Genomic DNA, 19,428 nt, shown 5'->3' with positions numbered 1-19,428 from the left:
GGGATGAATAAAGAACATTTCAGTTGATATCTTATCAGTTTGTGTAAATGTTTCTCATGCCATTCGGCCGTCTGGCATCTCTCAAACAATATCTGTGTGTCTAGGAAGGATTTAAATATCATTGTATTCATAGCCTTTTGTTTGTAAATCAAACTGATACAGTAGTCCGTTCTGGCAACGGATCCACTTCAGGCTGACAACTGATATAGTTTTGTTGTCCCTCTTTTTCATATCGCCGGGCAGATTTGTTTGAAAGCGAGCATATTCGCATCGGGAAGAAAGGTAAGATAATAGATAGATGGCTGGTTCATTTGAGATCCTATTTATTTAATAGTGTGTATCTCTCTTTTTTTATCGTAGCCAGTCGGTCCTCTCTGGAATATGTCTTCCTGACATTAAAGTGGGACATTTGGTACTGCATGCACTCATGCACACACACACACACTAGGGCTGGGCGATATGGCCCAAATATATCACAGTATTTTTCAATTTTATGTTTTGGAATAATATATAAGTTCTAAATTGGCTTTATGAGTTGTGCATGACCGTAGGGCGGCAAAACATACTGTACATTTTAAGTGATTTCAGTAAGTCCAACCAGCCTCACAACCGCAGGCCACGTGTATGGCGTCATGTGGGCAAGCGGTTTGCTGATGTCAACGTTGTGAGCAGAGTGCACCATGGTGACGGTGGGGTTATTGTATGGGCAGACATAAGCTACGGACAATGAACACAATTGCATTTTATCAATGGCAATTTTAATGCACAGATATACTGTGACGAGATCCAGAGACCCGTTGTGAGGCCCATTTCTTTTAAGGTATCTGTGACCAACAGATGCATATCTGTATTCCCAGTCAGGTGAAATAGATTAGGGCCTAATTAATTAATTTCAATTGACTGATTTCCTCATATGAACTGTAACTCAGTAAAATATTAGAAACAGTTGCAAGCTGCATTTATAATTTTCTTCAGTATAGATAGAGTCATGGAAAAATAATAATAATAATATTATTCTATAGTTAGAATGTAATAGTGGACACTTTGAATACAGTGTTGTTTGACATGACAACGAATGAAAAAGCCAGGGAGGCGTTCATAGAATTAGGAATTAGAATCTCTATGGAGGTGTTATTGTGACAGAGTAGAAACCAAAGTTTTGGTCAGTGTTTCTCAGGGGAGTGGGACCCTATACTCTTTGGCTACATTAAATGTTTTCTCTAAATAAAGGTTAAATTATTATTTATTTTTTATTAGCTAGCCAGCTAACTAGCGATTAGCATTAGCGGCTAACACAATTTATTTTAGCCACAGCTTGGTAAGAAAATACAAACTTGCTGTTTGCAGACAGTAAGATACACAAACTAATATTGTAATTATAGAATGCTTGTGGCTTTATATTAAGAAGCAAAGTGGAAATCGTAATCGTTGTCATCAACATATTGTATCTGCTGCATTGTCCATGAAGATTGAAGCCAAGAGTGAACGGTTGGCAAATGATAGTGGTCGAGCAACAACAACTGCGCTCCTTGAGTGACAAGAAGGGGTGGGGAGAGAGATGACTCAAGTAGCGGAGTAAACTATAAAAACGGAGTGGTGTATCACATTTAAAAAGCCAAACATTAAAATAGCCTTATACTGCCCGTGCATCAATACCAGTATATAGTCAAATACGGTTTACCACCCAGCCCTAACACACACACTTGTTGTTCTATCCTCGTGGGGACCTAAAATGGATTTCCATTCAAAATCTTACTTTCCCTAACCCTTACCTTAACCCTAACCTTCACTCAAGATTTAAATAGAATTGTCCTTGTTATACTATCCTTTGGGGACTTTTGGAGATTTCAGGTCTCCACGAGGATAGAAGAACAAGACCACACACACCTCTCACCCCCCTCCCATGGGAAACCCCTAAAGGTAGCTCCTGCCATAACTAATCCTCTCCTTCACCCTCTCAAGTGGCCTAGTCTCCCTTACACTTTTGCACTCTACCCTGTCCCTGTATGCTGAGCCTAATGTAAACATTAGCGGGGACGCCTCTCATAGGGCTGAATCCGAATCCAGGCCTGGCCGGGGGACACACACAATAATACAAGGACTAATTTTGTATACGTCTCCTTAGTGCCCTCACAGTGTGCTCTACATGGGTAGGAATGTGTTTTAACACCCCGATGGCCAAGGGTAGACGGTAGACCAAGTGAGGATAGCACTCTAAATGCCGATTTAAAGAGGAACAAGAGGGCAGAATGTTTATGTTGGAGTGTGTTATTGGCTCTCCGACACCTGGAGTAAGTGGAGTCAAGGGCCATGTGTGTTTGGGACCTGTCGTAGTGGAAGGGGCAAGATGGAAGGTTCAGATTCAGATAGGGTCTGGTCTGATCGGTTGCAGTCAGAGTTTGTTTTATTTGTGTGTTCAACAGAAGGGGAAAGTCGTGTTGCTATAATGACCACATTTTGCTATGGTCCTGGTATGTTTACAGGGGTGTGAGTCAGTAGTGTGTGATATAGTTATTTTCATTGTCAATTCAAATTCAAGTATTTAAATGTATACAAAGGAGATCTCTCTCAGTTGTGCCGTAATGTAACCACTGCTATAGTACGGTTGTGTTATGAGTGTGTCCTCCGTGTGTGTTGTTCCAGTGGTAAATGAGCAGGACAGTGCAGCAGCCCAGCAGTACAGTAGACAGGGCTGTCCCACTGGCCTACGAGCTGACCTCTGGGCCCTCATCCTCAACTCCACCAATGAGCCTGAGGTAATGCACACACTACGCTGCCTGGTGAAGCGGTTACCAATCTTTTGTAGATGCATGTATCATTATGTTAAGGTTAAAGACCATGGCGTTGAATCTGCCACCCTGGGTTTTCTCTCCGTCTGCCTGTGTTTGTTATAAAACTGCCAGGCACACACAGCTGTTGCGGTTCCCAAGACCCATTTTCTTCTAGGGCTTGAAGTTGCTCACCTCTTCCTGAACCTTCTCTTTCACTCATTAACACCCTCTCCAGTGTTAACGGTTGACACGACCTATCTCCGTCATTCACACTGGAAGAGAGGAACTGTTTAGGAAACTCCGGTCATATATACCCGTGTTGGTTCTTCTCCATGCATTGGCTGTACGTTAGTGTGGGGGCACGTATGTTGATCCTCATTTATATTTATGAGTATTCATGGATGTGACCACCTGCGTAGCTTCAAATAAGTTCTCCAGTAAAGGAGGTTGCATGCGATTTAGATTTAGCAAGCGTTACAGTTGATTGAACCGTCAAATCTAGCAAAAAGTATCATCTTTCCATAGGCATTAGACATTGTCCTAAAGGAATTCACTTATTGGACATGTAGATACGTATTGTATAGACTGAATGCCTAGTTCTTAGTACAGGTTCATGCAGCTGGAGGCGATCCTCGGGCTATAAATTAGTGGCGCTCGTGTTTACGCCACCCTGCCGTAACTCGTCCCAGGGCACTGTGACCGCCAACGTAATCAAACTGGTGCGATTTAGCAAAGTTAGCTCAAACAAGAGGGCCTGCTCCCTGTGTGGCAAATGGCCGTGCCCCTCCGCATTTGTATAACCCAGGGAACGGACCCCCGCCCCGTCGTGGGCCGATTAAACAATGCCCCTGCCGTGGGAAGATTGATCCCCCTAGGAGAGTTACAGGGATCCAGCGGAGGTCTGTAGAGCATTACCGTCACCAGGTTCGACAGTAGGACAAACAGAGTTACGTTCAGGACAGGAGAGAGGACTGTCCACTATCCGTAATCTGTGTGCCACTAGCTCTAGCGTGTATGACATGGTGGTATTGTGTGACATATCAGGACACTCAGGATATTGTGTAAATTCACAGAGATTTATGTTACTGCAGTATAACCTAAACATCTTCAAGGATGACCTCCAGGTTGTATTAACCAATCACCACCATCCTTTTAAACAACACGCCCACTGTGTCCCAGATATCCACCGTCACCCACCACCCATCAACTCTCCTATGACGTAGCCCGCATCCCACAATCCCTCATGTTAATAAGGGTAAGGGCTTCGCCCAGGAGACAGGGCTTCCCCCGGGGCGATGGATAGAGGTGGTGGGCGGCCATTCCTCACCCACTATGTATGGACTCCTTATGTACTGCCACTTACAGCTGCCCTGTGGCACAGATGCAGTTGTGTACACGATGCCCTTAAGGTACTGTAAGTCAAGCATGGCAAAGCAGTTAAGTTGAAATCTCAAGGGTTGAAACGTCAATGCGAAAGTATTGTTGTGGAGATACGGTACTTTGCCTTCTCATCCAAAGGACAGGGAGGAAAGTTAATGTGAATGACACGTTTAAGTTACATATTCATTTGAATCTTATTGTTGTTTGCGATTGAGAGCCTCAGTGAACACCAAACACTGCTTGAGGCTGTTTTCAAATAAAAGGGTCTGATTTATTCACACAATAAATGGATTCGGGTATCCCTCATACGTCCTGTGTCGTCTTCGAGTTCTATAAAATGTACGACATCCTACCCTGATCACTTGTTACTGTGGTAATATTTGATACACATGATATTATAACTACCTCACACGCGACCCACAATAAGACGGCGCAATTATCCCATTAAAGGAAATATCCGACTCCGTAAGATAAATACCAATGTGCAAGAGACTATAGTTAAACCGGGTGCAATCAAGTATTACACATTTAGCTGACTGAGATCAAGGAATGGTCACGCGGAGCGAATATCAAAGCAAGTATTATTGTGCTTCTACACCTGCATTGTTCGCTGTTTGGGGTTTTAGGCTGGGTGTCTGTACAGCACTTCGAGATATTAGCTGATGTACGAAGGGCTATATAAAATAAACTTGATTTGATTTGAATAACTTATGAATGGAGGCGTGAAGCATTAACACGCATTACAAGGCACTACTCAAGGCATGGCCCACAACTAATGAGAGAGAGAGTTTATCATCTATTTCACTTGCTTTGGCAATGTAAACACAAGTTTTCCAATGCCAATACAGCACTTTGAATTGAATTGAGAGAGAGATATTCTCACTACATCAGTTCAGGAACAAAGAAGAGAGAGACAATGAATCTAAGACCCTTTTTATATCATCTGAGTTGGTGACTAATCGCATTACTGTAACGATAACAAATCAGATATCAGACCTACATGATCACAACAGAACCTCTGCTTCTCAGAGGTGGGACAAATGGGGGTTGGCAAGAGCAACACGGATAGTGCGTACATACAGTTGATAAGAAGAGCTATTGATGCAAGTACTGACCATCCGTGATATCAAAATGATAGTTCTATCAATGTTTTGAGGCTATACAGTGTCTGTTTACAATTACGTTGTTTACAAACGCTGCAATAAAACAAGCTTATATTTTAGGTTCTGGTGGGTTACGACAGTTGAACTAAGCTAATGAGGCTTTTAAAAGTTATATTCTTCAAGAATCAATGAGTATATGTCATTAAGTTAAAAGTCAAAACATTTGAAGTGTCTTCGGAAAGTATTCAGACTCCTTGACTTTTTCCACATTCTGTTACGTTACAGCCTTATTCTAAAATGTATTAAAGTGTATTTTTTCCTCATCAATCTACACACAATACCCCATAATGACAAAGCACAAACAGGTTTTTAGAAATGTTTGCTAATTTATCAAATACAAAAAAACTGATATCACATTTACATAAGTAATCAGACCCTTTCCTCAGTACTTTGTTAAAGCACCTTTGGCAGCGATTACAGCATTGAGTCTTCTTTGGGTCTGACACTACAAGCTTGGCACACCTGTATTTGGAGAGTTTCTCCCATTCTTCTCTGCAGATCCTCTCAAGCTCTGTCAGGTTGGATGGGGAGCGTTGCTGCACAGCTATTTTCAGGTCTCTCCAGAGATGTTCGATCGGGTTCAAGTCCGGGCTCTGGCTGGGTCACTCAAGGACATTCAGAGACTTGTCCCGAAGCGTTGTCTTGGCTGTGTGCTTAGGGTTGTTGTCCTGTTGAAAGGTGAACCTTCGCCCCAGTCGGAGGTCTTGAGCGCTCTGTAGCAGGTTTTCATCAAGGATCTCTCTGTATTTTGTTCCGTTCATCTTTCCCTCGATCCTGACTAGTCTCCCAGTACCGGCTGCTGAAAAACATCCCCACAGCATGATGCTGCCACCACCATGCTTCACCGAAGAGATGGTGCCAGGTTTCTTCTAGACGTGACGCTTAGCATTCAGGCCAAAGAGTTCAATATTGGTTACATCAGACCAGAGAATCTTGTTTCTCATGGTCTGAGAGTCTTTAGGTGCCTTTTGGCAAACTGCAAACGGGCTGTCATGTGCTTTTTACTGAGGAGTGGCCTCCGTCTGGCCACTCTACCATAATGGCCTGATTGGTGGAGTGCTGCAGAGATGGTTGTCCTTCTGGAAGGTTCTCCCATCTCCACAGAGGAACTCTAGAGCTCTGTCAGAGTGGTACCCTTCCCCAGATCTGTGCGTCGACAAAATCCTGCCTCGGAGCTCAACGGACAATTCCTTCGACCTCGGCTTGGTTTTTGCTCTGACATGCACTGTCAACTGTGGGACCTTTATAAAGACAAGTTTGTGTGTGCTTTTCTAAATCATGTCCAATCAATTGAATTTACAACCGGTGGACTCCAATCAAGTTGTAGAAACATCTCAAGGATGATCAATGGAAACAGAATGCACCGGAGCTCAATTTCGAGTCTCATAGCAAAAGATCTGAATACTTATGTAAATAAGGTATTTCTGTTTTTTATTTTTAAAACACTTGAGAAAATGTCTTAACTGTTTTCGCTTCGTCATTATGGGGTATCGTGTGTAGATTGCTGAGGGACAAATATTTTAATACATTTTAGAATAAGGCTGTAACGTAAAAAATTTGGGGAAAGTCAAGGGGTCTGAATACTTTCCGAAGGCACTGTATGGAGCAATCGTAGATTGCCCCTTTTAATGTTTTAAAGGGAATTTTAATGTCTCAAATTGACGATATCCATCTTGGGTGTTTTGAGTATGTCTGGGAAGCCCTACCTCTTTTAAATTTTTTAAAATTTTATTTTACTTTTTTCTCCCCAATCTTGTGGTATCCAATTGTTAGTAATTACTATCTTGTCTCATCGCTACAACTCCCGTACGGGCTCGGGAGAGACGAAGGTCGAAAGCCATGCGTCCTCCGAAACACAACCCAACCAAGCCGCACTGCTTCTTAACACAGCGCGCCTCCAACCCGGAAGCCAGCCGCACCAATGTGTCAGAGGAAACACCGTGCACCTGGCTACCAGGTTAGCACGCACTGCGCCCGGCCCGCCACAGGAGTCGCTGGTGTGCGATGAGACAAGGATATCCCTACCGGCCAAACCCTCCCTAACCCGGACGACGCTAGGCCAATTGTGCGTCGCCCCACGGACCTCCCGGTCGCGGCCGGCTGCGACAGAGCCTGGGCGTGAACCCAGTCTCTGGTGGCACAGCTAGCGCTGCGATGCAGTGCCCTAGACCACTGCGCCACCCGGGAGGCCCCGGGAAGCCCTACCTCTTGACACGGACAAGCAACTTGAACTTCATCTCTCTCTTTCTCCCCGCCAGTCTCTGATTGCCAAAGTGCTTGAAAGTCTTTCAGAGTTTAGGTTTTTATTCCTCTTTTCCTCCCTGTCTCCTGTAACTTCGTTCTTTTATGACAGCTTTTATCAGACCGGAGAGACGTTCTGGTGTTAACTATGTGGTGTGAAGTGTGTACGTGTTGAAATACTTCCCCATAACATTAACCTCGCCTCTTCGTCTGACGAAATCACGGTCATGTCAATGTCAACGAGCACATAAATTTGACAAAATACACAAGGTGGTTGAAGGACATCAGATAGTGGTAGTACTCCAATTCAAATAGATGATTGTGGTAGAGGGAGGGCAAACAGAATGAATGCTGCCGTCTTCAGTCTCTTTCGTTTAGACCCACTTTCTGTATTGGATTCGAATGGTCAATCATTTGAATAAATGATTGTCCCGTATTATTTGTACATACTGTGGAGGTTGTATCTTTTAGTTTGACGTTATTTGTAATCGACTGACTGATGTTTTGTTGGACAGGATGTGATGCATTATGAGCAGCTGAAGGCTGGAGTCATACACCATGACCTGCTGGTGGACAACCTCATCTACAAGGTAGGCTTTGGTGTGCCAAGACAAGCAGGGAAAACAGTAACAACACAGCACATGCAAACACGTGTGGTTGTTGAGAACCTTGGTGTTCTTTGTTTTCCCATCTGCCATGTTCTTTACAAACTAGTAGTGATGTCAGGTATTTATGTCTTATATCGTTGTTTTGCAGTCAATTATCCTTACTTTGTTTTCTCCAGGATGTGAAACTGACTGCGAGTAATGACGACTACTACTTTGTGTTTGAGGATTTCCTGTATCAGGTGAGTGTGACTCATTTTCCCTCATCCATTTCTCTCTTTCTTTCTCTCTCTCTCTCTTTCTCTCTCTCTTACTCTCTCTCTCACTCTCTCTTTCTTTCTTTCTTTCTTTCTCTCTCTCTCTCTCTCTTTCTTTCTTTCTTTCTTTCTTTCTTTCTTTCTTTCTTTCTTTCTTTCTTTCTTTCTTTCTTTCTTTCTTTCTTTCTTTCTTTCTTTCTTTCTCTCTCTCTCTCTCTCTCTCTCTCTCTCTCTCTCTCTCTCTCTCTCTCTCTCTCTCTCTCTCTCTCTCTCTCTCTCTTCTTTCTCTCACTCTCTCTCTCTCTCTCTCTCTCTCTCTCTCTCTCTCTCTCTCTCTCTCACCTACTCAGCAGTATCCTTCCGTTCTCTAAGCATGTCCTTTTAACACTAGACATTAATGCATACATATATACAGAATACTGAGTGTTATCTATGTAGGTTGTGTTAGGTTAGAGCGTGTACACAGAGGGGGGAGATAATGGTGGTAAATATAACACGGACACCAGACTGTATAGAATACCACTAGACTAAACTACTCTCACTCCTACATACACAATATTCCATTCTAACAGATATAGTTACACACACAATTATACGCTCTTAAAAAAAAAAAAAAGGGTTCCACAACGGTTATTTGCAGAGGGATAGGGTTCTACCATGAACCGTTTTGATCAGAAGAACCCTATTTGGAAGACAAGGGTTCTTTGTAAGTCAAAGTGTTCTACCTAGAACCTTTAACATCCTAAGAACCATTTTTGGAAGAAAGGGTTCCTTACTGATTCTTTGGGAGGCAAGAAGGATTATTTGGAAGGCAAGAACGGTTCTACATAGAACCACACATCATATTTCTCAGCATGCTCTATTGCAGGGAGGTTTTCAGAATGGTTTTGTTTTACTTTAATATCTGTGTTTTTGCATGCACATTGATTGGTTGATAAATGTTATGCTACACAAAGACAAATAACATACCGTTTTCTAAACTAATCCAATCTGTTAGTAACTGGATTTATTGCACCCGTTACTGAGATGGTTGTTCCAGTTGAGATGATTGAGGTAGTCTCAGTATTCAATCCTCCCTACCCTGGCAGTTATTCTGAATGCAGGTTGTGGGTGATTAACAATTCCACTTGTTGGATATTCTAACTCTGGCTGGACTCCAGTAGGAATTACACATCACTTTGCAAGCCAGCATACTGTGACTTGTAGGCCTGATATGAGATTCCTAACTCCTGTGTTAGGGTATCATAGGCCCTCAAAGAAAGGCATAATATATGTAATGTATTGTCATAAATAATACAATTTTAAAGGCTAATAAGGCCGGTGGGTTCTACCCGTTCATAGAGGGTTCTTGGAAGAACCTTTAGATGATAAAATGGTTATTGGTAGAACCCTTCATAGAGGGTTCTAGGCATACACCTTCATAGAGGGTTCTAGGTAGAACCATATGCAGGGAGTTCTTTGAAGAACCCTACGTAGAGGGTTCTAATATAGAAACCTCTGCTAAGGGTTCCACCCAGCACTAAAAAGGGTTCTCCTATGGGGACTAACTGAAGAACCCTGTATGGTTCTACTTAGCACCTTTTTTTCTAAGAGTGTATATAATATAGAGGCTCCCCTATCATGGTTTTGAATACCCTTATCAACAAAAATACTTGGAGCAAGTGCTCATTCAAAGAACCTGATTTCACCGCATTTCATATGTCCACCAATACTTGCATCAGACAACACTATAGTGACAGATGAATGTCTCCAGTCTGGCTTTGCCGGTTTATTTGTTTACTTACGTGTTTAAGTGAAAGATAGTAACTATTTCGCTGAATGCTGGGAGCGGTTTAGTGAACGGCGGTGGCACGACAGGTTATCATCTCTATGGTGGCTTATCCGCTCGGCACTGATAAATCATCAATATTGACTGTTCCTGAACTCGCTATGCAGTCGTAGAGTTCTCTCAATATACGGCTCAGGTTTAGGTTGAGAGAGACTAATCTAAAATCCCAAATATACAAGAGAGACAGTGCATCAGAGACTGGGCTCAGTTCCATTGTAAAGAGATTCTCTGGTAATTCTGAATACTTTTTAGCCACTAGTTCTGAATATTGTGCTCACAAGCCAAAAGTGGTCCCCAAAAATGGCCTAGTACGTTACATATTGTATGTGCAGACACAGTCGCTAGTGAAAGTCAACACATCCCTTGCACTTTGTCATTCTGAAAACAGTCATTCTGAAAATACTTTTTCTCTCATGGCTAACTACCATGAAGTTTGAAAAGACAGGCTGATTGGGCTCGCCTTGACTGACAGCTCTTTGAAACATCTATGTCAAGCAACTTGGATGCAGTATTGCAGTAAAATGCTCTCAAGCAAATTTGGTGGTACACAAAGCAACTCAAACAACATTGAAATTGCATGAATGATATATATATAGCGTACCAGTCAAAAGTTTGGACACACCAACACAAGGGTTTTTCTTTATTTTTACATTTTTCTACATTGTAGAATAATAGTGAAGACATCACAACTATGAAATAACACATATGGAATCATGTAATAACCAAAAAAGTGTTATACAAATTAAAATATATTTTAAATTTGAGGTTCTTCAAAGGAGCCAGCCTTTGCCTTGATGATAGTTTTGCACACTCTTGGCATTCTCTCAACCAGATTCACCTGGAATGCTTTTCCAACAGTCTTGAAGGAGTTCCCACATGCTTTTCCTTCACTCTGCGGTCCAACTCAACCCAAACCATCTCAAGTTGGTTGAGGTCGGGTGATTTGTGGAGGCCATGTCATCTGATGCAGCACTCCATCACTCTCCTTCTTGGTCAAATAGCCCTTACACAGCCTGAAGGTGTGTTGAGTCATTGTCCTGTTGAAAAACAAATGATAGTGGGACTAAGTGCAAACCATATGGGATGACGTATCGCTGCAGAATGCTGTGGTAGCCATGCTGGTTAAGTGTGCCTTGAATTCTAAATAAATCACAGACGGTGTCAACAGCAAAGCACCATCACACCACCACATCCATGCTTCACGGTGGTAACCTCACATTTGGAGATCATCCGTTCACCAACTCTGCATCTCACAAAGACACGGCAGTTGGAACCAAAAATCTCACATTTTGATTCATCAGACCAAAGGACAGATTTCCACCTGTCTAATGTCCATTGCTTTTGTTTCTTGGCCCAAGCAAGTCTCTTCTTCTCATTGGTGTCCTTTGGTAGTGGTTTCTTTGCAGCAATTCAACCATGAAGGCCTGATCCACGCAATCACATCTGAACAGCTGATGTTGAGATGTGTCTGTTACTTGAACTCCGTGAAGCATTTATTTGGGCTGCAATTTCTGAGGTTGGTAACTCTAATGAACTTATCCTCTGCAGCAGAGGTAACTCTGGGTCTTCCTTTCCTGTGGCGGTCCTCATGAGAGACAGTTTCATCATAGCGCTTGATGGTTTTTGAGACTGCACTTTAAGAAACTTCAACTGACCTTCATGTTTTAAAGTAATGAAGGACTGTCATTTCTCTTTGCTTATTTGAGCTGTTCTTGCCATAATATGGACTTGTTTTTTTACGAAATAGGGCTATCTCTGTATACCACCCCTACCATGTCACAACACAACTGATTGGCTCAACGCATTAAGAAGGAAAGAAATTTCACAAATTAACTTTTAACAAGGCACACCTGTTAATTGAAATGCATTCCAGGTAACACTTCCTCATGAAGCTGGTTGAGAGAATGCCAAGAGTGTGCAAAGCTGTCATCAAGGCAAAGGGTGGCTATTTGAAGAATCTCAAATATAAAATATATTTTGATTTGTATTTTTTTTTGGGGTTATTACATAATTGCATGTGTTATTTCATAGTTTTGATGTCTTCACTATTATTCTATGCCTGAATGAGTTGGTGTGTCTAAACTTTTGACTGGTACTATATGTGTGTATTTTTATATATATATATATACACACTACCGTTCAAAAGTTTGGGGTCACTTACAAATGTCCTTGTTTTTGGTCCATTAAAATAACATCAAATTGATCAGAAATACAGTGTAGACATTGTTAATGTTGTAAATGACTATTGTCGCTGGAAACGGCTGATTTGTAATGGAATATCTACATAGGCATACAGAGGCCCATTATCAGCAACCATCACTCCTGTGTTCCAATGGCACGTTGTGTTAGCTAATCCAAGTTTATCATTTTAAAAGGCTAATTGATCATTAGAAAACCCTTTTGAAATGACGTTAGCGCAGCTGAAAACTGTTGTTCTGTTTAAAGAAGCAATAAAACTGTCCTTCTTTAGACCAGTTGAGTATCTGGAGCATCAGCATTTGTGGGTTCCATTACAGGCTCAAAATGGCCAGAAACAAAGAACTTTCTTCTGAAACTCGTCAGTCTATTCTTGTTCTGAGAAATGAAGGCTATTCCATGCGAGAAATTGCCAAGAAACTGAAGATCTCGTACAACGCTGTGCGCTACTCCCTTCACAGAACAGCGCAAACTGGCTCTAACCAGAATTGAAAAAGAAGTGGGAGGCCCCGGTGCACAACTGAGCAAGAGAACAAGTACATTAGAGTGTCTAGTGTCTAGAGTGTCTAACAGACGCCTCACAAGTCCTCAATTGGCAGCTTCATTAAATAGTACCGGCAAAACCCCAGTCTCAACGTCATCAGTGAAGAGGCGACTCCGGGATGCTGTCCTTCTAGGGGTGATGCACTTTCACATGAGTAATTAGGTTTGTGGTATTAAAATATTTAACTTTCTCTAATCGCAGTACAAACTTTGCATATGGCCTTTTTGTTATTTTCCTTTGAAACATCAAAATAGATCCACACATCAGACGTGGTTGCACGTGTAGCGCAGTAGTTGGGTTGGATTTATTGCACCCATTACCGAGATGGTTGTTCCAGTTTAGATGGTTTAGGTAGTCTTGTTTGTCAAGTCCTTCACCATAGCAGTCATTCTGAATGTAGGTTTTGGGTGATAAAATATTACAATTGTTGGATTTTCTCCCTCTAGCTCTGATAGGAATTACTAATCACTTCACAAACCAGCTTATTGTGATTTGCAGGTCTGATGTGGCCCATCAGACAAGATTTTCAGTCCACAATCTGGAGGATAACTAAAGTCCTTATTAAATGTATAATATAAGGTCATTAAGGGTTTACTTTTAATTCAAACATATGCACTTGGCAGTCACTTGGTGAAGGCTTCAAGACTGGTAGTAATTGCATGCAACTCACATGTCTATCACTAACAAACACAGTCATGGGTGGGTATCTCTCACATTCACTTGAAAGGCATGGTGGGAAATATGAAAATAAGGCTTTACAACCTACAATGTTAAAACCCCTAATATACTGTTACACTACATGTGTTATTCCTAACACAAAAAGGATAACAGCATCAACTCTAAAGTGTTAATTTAAGTCGGAATTTGCCACACCCGTGGTGTTAGGGACCAACACTGTAGGGGTGTTAGTTTGTGAACACTTTGTAAAGTGTTAGTTTAATACTGTTTCAGTGGGTCATATATTATTTCCAAGAAAGTGTTACATTTAACATTGTGGGTGTTAAATTTACTTAAAATTTGTGTAATTGCCCCGTGGAAAAATAATTCAGTTTTCAGAAGACTGAGGCGGGTTTTCCTCTAACTTTTTACCTGGGCTATTTCTTTTGATCCTAACAAACTCCCTCAGTCCCTGCCGATGACAAGCATAACCATAACATGATGCTGCCACCACAATATTTGAAAATACAAAGGGATCAACAACATTGCATTCACTCCACATTACTGGCCTGTATAACAAAGTGAAAAGAAGGATGCCTTTGTAAAAAAAAATCTACTCCAAATCTTCCATTCTGATTGCAAGAAGGCAAGTAATAAGTACTACTGCAAAAGCACAGCAAAGCCATTCACTTTTTGGCCTAAATTAAACTACAGATTTGGGTCAAATCCAATATTACACAACACAGACTGAAACCCTCTGTACTTTCCAGTATTGTGGTGGCAGCATAATGTTATGGGTCTGCTTGTCATTGGCAGGGACTTGGGAGTTTGTCAGGATCAAAAGAAATATGAAAGGAGCAAAGCCCAGGTAAAAAGTTAAAGGAAAACCCTCCCTCTGACTTCGAAAACTTAACCCTGGGATAGTGTTTTGTTTTTCAGCAAGACAATTAAAACAATTTTATGCCAAAGACACACCAGAATTGATTTCCAAGAAGTGTTTAGTGTTCCTGAGTGGTCTAGTCTCAGTCCTGACTTAAATTTGCTTGATAATCAGAGACGAGGTTTGAATATTGCCCTAAGTGTTGTGCAAAGTTGGTAGAATATAATTCTAAATCATTCACAGATGTAATGGCTGCCAAAGCTGCTTCTACCAAGTATTATCTTCGGGGAAAAAATAATATTTTGAAAATGTTCTATAACTTTCTTTCACTTTGAAAATTTAGAGTAGATCTGTAGGAAAAAAATCTAATTGAATTCCTCTTTAGATTTAAGGCAGCAAAATATGAAGACTGTGCAAGGGTGTGTAGACTTCCACTAGGCACTTTGTTCCCCACGTCAGTGCTCTCTCTCTCGCTCCGCTGTGTGTGCATGTTGGTACCTGTCATTCAAGTGGCGAGGGGCTCAAGCTCATTGGCTGGAACTCGAATTGCTAGGGGGCTGGCCCATGTGGGGGGAAATGTAGGGGAAATGGCGCAGCACAGCTTCCAGAAAAAAAGTTGCTTTCAAACTAGGGATTTCGTGGCTAATTGAGGTAATTCTGCTTATAGATTCTGCATGTATGAACTAAACATTGACACATCCAGCCCAAAGTGAGAGGTTTAAAAAATACTTAGTAGTCACCAAAGTTCTGGAGCAAGTCTTTAAGTCCAATCCATTCAAGAGTTAAACTGCACTCCTATGGGGAAAATCCCATGCCCGATTCACACCACTGGGCAAAAACGGGTCAAATCAGCATTGTTTCCACGTCATTTCAACAACCAAACAAATCAATGTGATGGCGTTGCACCAACGTGGAAAACTGATTGGATTTGCACAAAGTAATCAGCGTAAAGGCATTGTTTTTTCACCCGACTTTTAACCTAAATCCAATCATATGGTGAGATTTTTTATTGAATTCACATTAGTTGAAAACTCAACCAGATGTGAATCAAAACTAGACATTGAACTGACGTCTCTGCCCAGTGGGAGTAGACTGGAATTGAAATGGAATTGACCCCAGCTCTGCACTTCATACACAGTCCCCATCTGCTGTGTCTCAATGACCTTATCCAAAGAAATCAGTTGATTAAAACATAATTCAGTTGATTGAGCGGCCATATCATTTCCTGAACATAATGCCACACAAGTGGGGCAGAGTCATTGAAATGTATTCCCAATCAGAAGAGAAGATGAGATTACCATCACATTTTTGGGGCCTTTGTCTGACACCACGTAGTATATAGGTCCTGGATGGCAGGAAGCTTGGCCCCAGTGATGTACTGGGCCGTTCGCACTACCCTCTGTAGCGCCTTACGGTCAGATGTCGAGCAGTTGCCATACCAGCCGGTGATGCAACTGGTCATGATGCTCTCGATGGTGCAGCTGTAGAACTTTTTGAGGATCTGGGGCCCCATGCCAAATCTATTCAGTCTCCGAATTGGGAAAAGGTGTTGTCATGCCCTCTTCATAACTGTCTTGGTGTGGTTGGACCATGATAGTTCATTGGTGATGTGGACACCAAGGAACTTGAAACTCTCGACCCGCTCCACTTCAGCCCCGTCGATGTTAATGGGGGCCTGTTCGGCCCTCCTTTTCCTATAGTCCACGGTCAGTTCCTTTGTCTTGCTCACATTGAGAGAGAGGTTGTTTTCCTGGCTTCTCTGACCTCGCTATAGGCTGTCTCATCGTTGTCGGTGATCAGGCCTACCACTGTTGTCTCATCAGAAAACTCAATGGTGGTGTTGGAGTCGTACTTGGCCATGCAGTCGTGGGTGAACAGGGAGTACAGGAGGGGACTAAGCACGCACCCCTGAGGGGCTCCTGTGTTGAGGATCAGCGTGGCAGACGTGTTGTTGCCTACCCTTACCACCTGGGGGCGGCCCTCAGGAAGTCTTGGATCCATTTGCAGAGGGAGGTGTTTAGTCCCTGGGTCCTTAGCTTAGTGATGAGCTTTGGGGGGTACTATGCATTTGAACGCTGAGCTGTAGTCAATGAACAGCATTCTCACATAGGCGTTCCTTTTGTCCAGGTGGAGTGCGATTGAGCGTAATTGAAGCAACTCATGCACAGATTAATTTGCCACTGACCAAATCATATATTAATGTGTATTAATAGATGGTCTATTGTCAGCGAAGCATAAGTAAAATGTTTGTGTGTGTGTGTGTGTGTGCATGCACTTGTGTGTGTCTGTCATAGGTCCTGCTATGTTTCTCTCGAGACACTGCGGTCTTGGAGCACTTCGGCTACAACAGTGCCACTCCTCCCAAGTCCTACATTCAAGGTGAGCCGTTCTACCCTTATCTAATCTAATTGACAATCATCACAAGTGTTCTTCAAGGGAACTCTCGTACAAGGTGTTGATGTCACGGTTGGTTACCTGCAGGCAAGGTGGGAGTTGAGGAGTTTGCTGTGGTGTATCCTCCAAATGGTGAGAAGAGTCCTTCACCCCAAATTCACTTACGGACACACATATAAGTAGCCCTTTATGCTCGTGCTCAACCATTGATTGACTATTCTCAATTTCCCTTCCGTATAGGTGTCATCCCATTCCATGGTTTTTCAATGTATGGTAAGTACGGTTTCTACCTTCTAAATCATAGTACCAGCTAAAATTGTGATCATGAAATAGACCCTTTAAAAAAAATATCTGGACACCCATTGTATGGGCTCCCGAGTGGCGCAACGGTCTAAAGCACTGCATCTCAGTGCTAGAGGCATCACTACAGACCCTGGTTCGATTCCAGGCTGTATCTCAACTGGCCGTAATTGGGAGTCCCATAGGGCGGCGCACAATTGGCCTAGTGTCGTCCGGGTTAGGGTTTGGCTGGGGTAGGCCATCATTGTAAGTAAGAATTTGTTCTTAACTGACTTGCCTAGTTAAATAAAAAAATGTCAAATAAAATATCCAATTCTGAGGTGTTACTGTGTGTCTGTGTCCTCCAGTGGCCCCTCTGTGCTTCCTGTACAACGAGCCCTCCAAGCTGTACAGTGTGTTTAGGGAGATGTACGTACGCTACTTCTTCAGGCTGCACTCTGTATCTTCCTCCACCTCTGTAAGTGTAACACAGAGAGAGAATACGGAGAGGGAGCGAGAGAGGGGGAGAGAGTGTGTTTTCTGTCTGTTCTCTGCTCATATTTCTGTTTCTATGTATAGCTATGTATTTTCATGTGTGTTTGTGTTCATAAAAGTATGTTGCATTGATATGAGTGTGTGTGTATGTGTACAATGTGTGTGTGTATTCACATTACGTATGTTATTCCATAGGGTATAGTGTCCCTGTGCCTACAGTTTGAGAGGCTGCTACAGACCCATCTCCCCCAGCTATTCTACCATCTACGGGAGATAGGTGCTCAGCCGTGAGTACACACACACACACAGTCTTGTACAGCTAACCTTGTGGGGACACACAATTGAGTCCCATTCAAAGTCGTATTTTCCCTTAAGCCCTAAGCCTAAACCTAACCCTAACCCATGCTACTACTAACCCTAGCTACTAACACTAACCCGTAACGTAATTCTAACACTAATTCTAACCTTAACCCTAAACCCCCTAGAAATAGACTTCTGGTCCCCACAAGAATAGTTAAACACGTCTACACACACACCATATGTTTTCCTATCGTTGTGGGGACCTAAAATTGATTTCCATTCAAAATCTTATTTTCCCTAACTCCTAATTTTAACCATAACCCTAATTCTAACCATAACCCTAATTCTAACCATAACCTTAAACCTAACCGCTAAGCTTACAATATTCTTTATCCTCCTGGGTATGTGGGAAATGTCCCCACGAGGGAGAATTTTCCTTGTTTTATCCTTGAGTGGACTTTTGGATATTTACAATACCCAAAAGGATAGTAATACAAGCACACACACACACACACACACACACGTTTGTTTTACTATCCTTCTGGGGACCAAACAATTGATTCCCATTCAAAATCCTGTTTTCCTTAACCCCTAACCCTAAACATAACCCTAATTATAACCCCTAAGCCTAAAATAGCCTTTTTCCTTGTGGAGATTGTCAAAATGTCCCCACTTGTCCAATTTTTTTCCTTGTTTTACTATCCTTGTGAGGACTTCTGGTCACCTAAAATCACAGACACACACACAGACACACACACACATCCTTCATTCAAATCCATTAATATGCGTGGCATTAGTTCAAGCATATACCTCCATCTAGTGGAAAAACATTGCAAATACATGACTTTGTGGCTTTGGAAATTGATGTGGCGTTGAATATGTATGAGTAGAATATGTATGATTATCTGTCATGCAGGTATAAAAAGGGAAGTGCATGTTGTACATTTGGGCTCCAATGATGATTACATGAAAGAATGATGTGACACTATTCAACTGTTGAACATACCCTCAGCTTGCGTATTGCCTTCAAGTGGATGGTGAGAGCGTTTTCTGGGTACCTTTCTACTGACCAGCTCCTCCTTCTGTGGGACCGAATCCTGGGTTACGACTCACTGGAGATTGTAGCAGGTATAGCAGCACTCGCGTGAAACTACCCCTCAATGTAAAAAATATAATTGATAATACAATCAACTTTGTGACTGTGCATTCTAGTATTAACTAGTTCACTAGTATTTAGAGGTGTGTTATGGTGTTATGGCTGCATTGATTGTAAACTGTATCGTGGGTATTGACCCCACTTTCCCTTCTCTCTCCCCCTAGTCCTGGCAGCGGCCGTCTTTGCCTTCCGGGCTGAGAACCTGATGGAGGTGACATCACTGACCTCAGCTGAAGTGAGTGTGCCTTTCACTGAGGCCACAGGCAGGCGTCTTTCTCCCAC

At 42.3% G+C, this 19,428-nt stretch overlaps 1 protein-coding gene across 2 annotated transcripts in view; it reads left to right on the top strand.

Annotated features, from left to right (window-relative positions):
* Positions 1-19,428, top strand: part of tbc1d19 (TBC1 domain family, member 19) — a 29,551-nt gene that overhangs the window by 7,740 nt on the left and 2,383 nt on the right. For both annotated transcript variants that reach the window (XM_071378114.1, XM_071378116.1), the window contains 11 exons: positions 244-282; positions 2,644-2,756; positions 8,071-8,145; positions 8,340-8,402; positions 16,817-16,901; positions 17,004-17,048; positions 17,157-17,189; positions 17,564-17,673; positions 17,886-17,977; positions 19,003-19,118; positions 19,311-19,381. In XM_071378114.1, coding sequence (XP_071234215.1) covers positions 244-282; positions 2,644-2,756; positions 8,071-8,145; positions 8,340-8,402; positions 16,817-16,901; positions 17,004-17,048; positions 17,157-17,189; positions 17,564-17,673; positions 17,886-17,977; positions 19,003-19,118; positions 19,311-19,381 — 842 coding nt within the window. The remainder of the gene's footprint in view (positions 1-243; positions 283-2,643; positions 2,757-8,070; positions 8,146-8,339; positions 8,403-16,816; positions 16,902-17,003; positions 17,049-17,156; positions 17,190-17,563; positions 17,674-17,885; positions 17,978-19,002; positions 19,119-19,310; positions 19,382-19,428) is intronic.

This window comes from Salvelinus alpinus, chromosome 31, assembly GCF_045679555.1.
Source record: "Salvelinus alpinus chromosome 31, SLU_Salpinus.1, whole genome shotgun sequence".
NCBI classification, from domain to species: Eukaryota; Metazoa; Chordata; class Actinopteri; order Salmoniformes; family Salmonidae; genus Salvelinus; species Salvelinus alpinus.
This window is presented reverse-complemented; position numbering and strand designations above follow the sequence as displayed.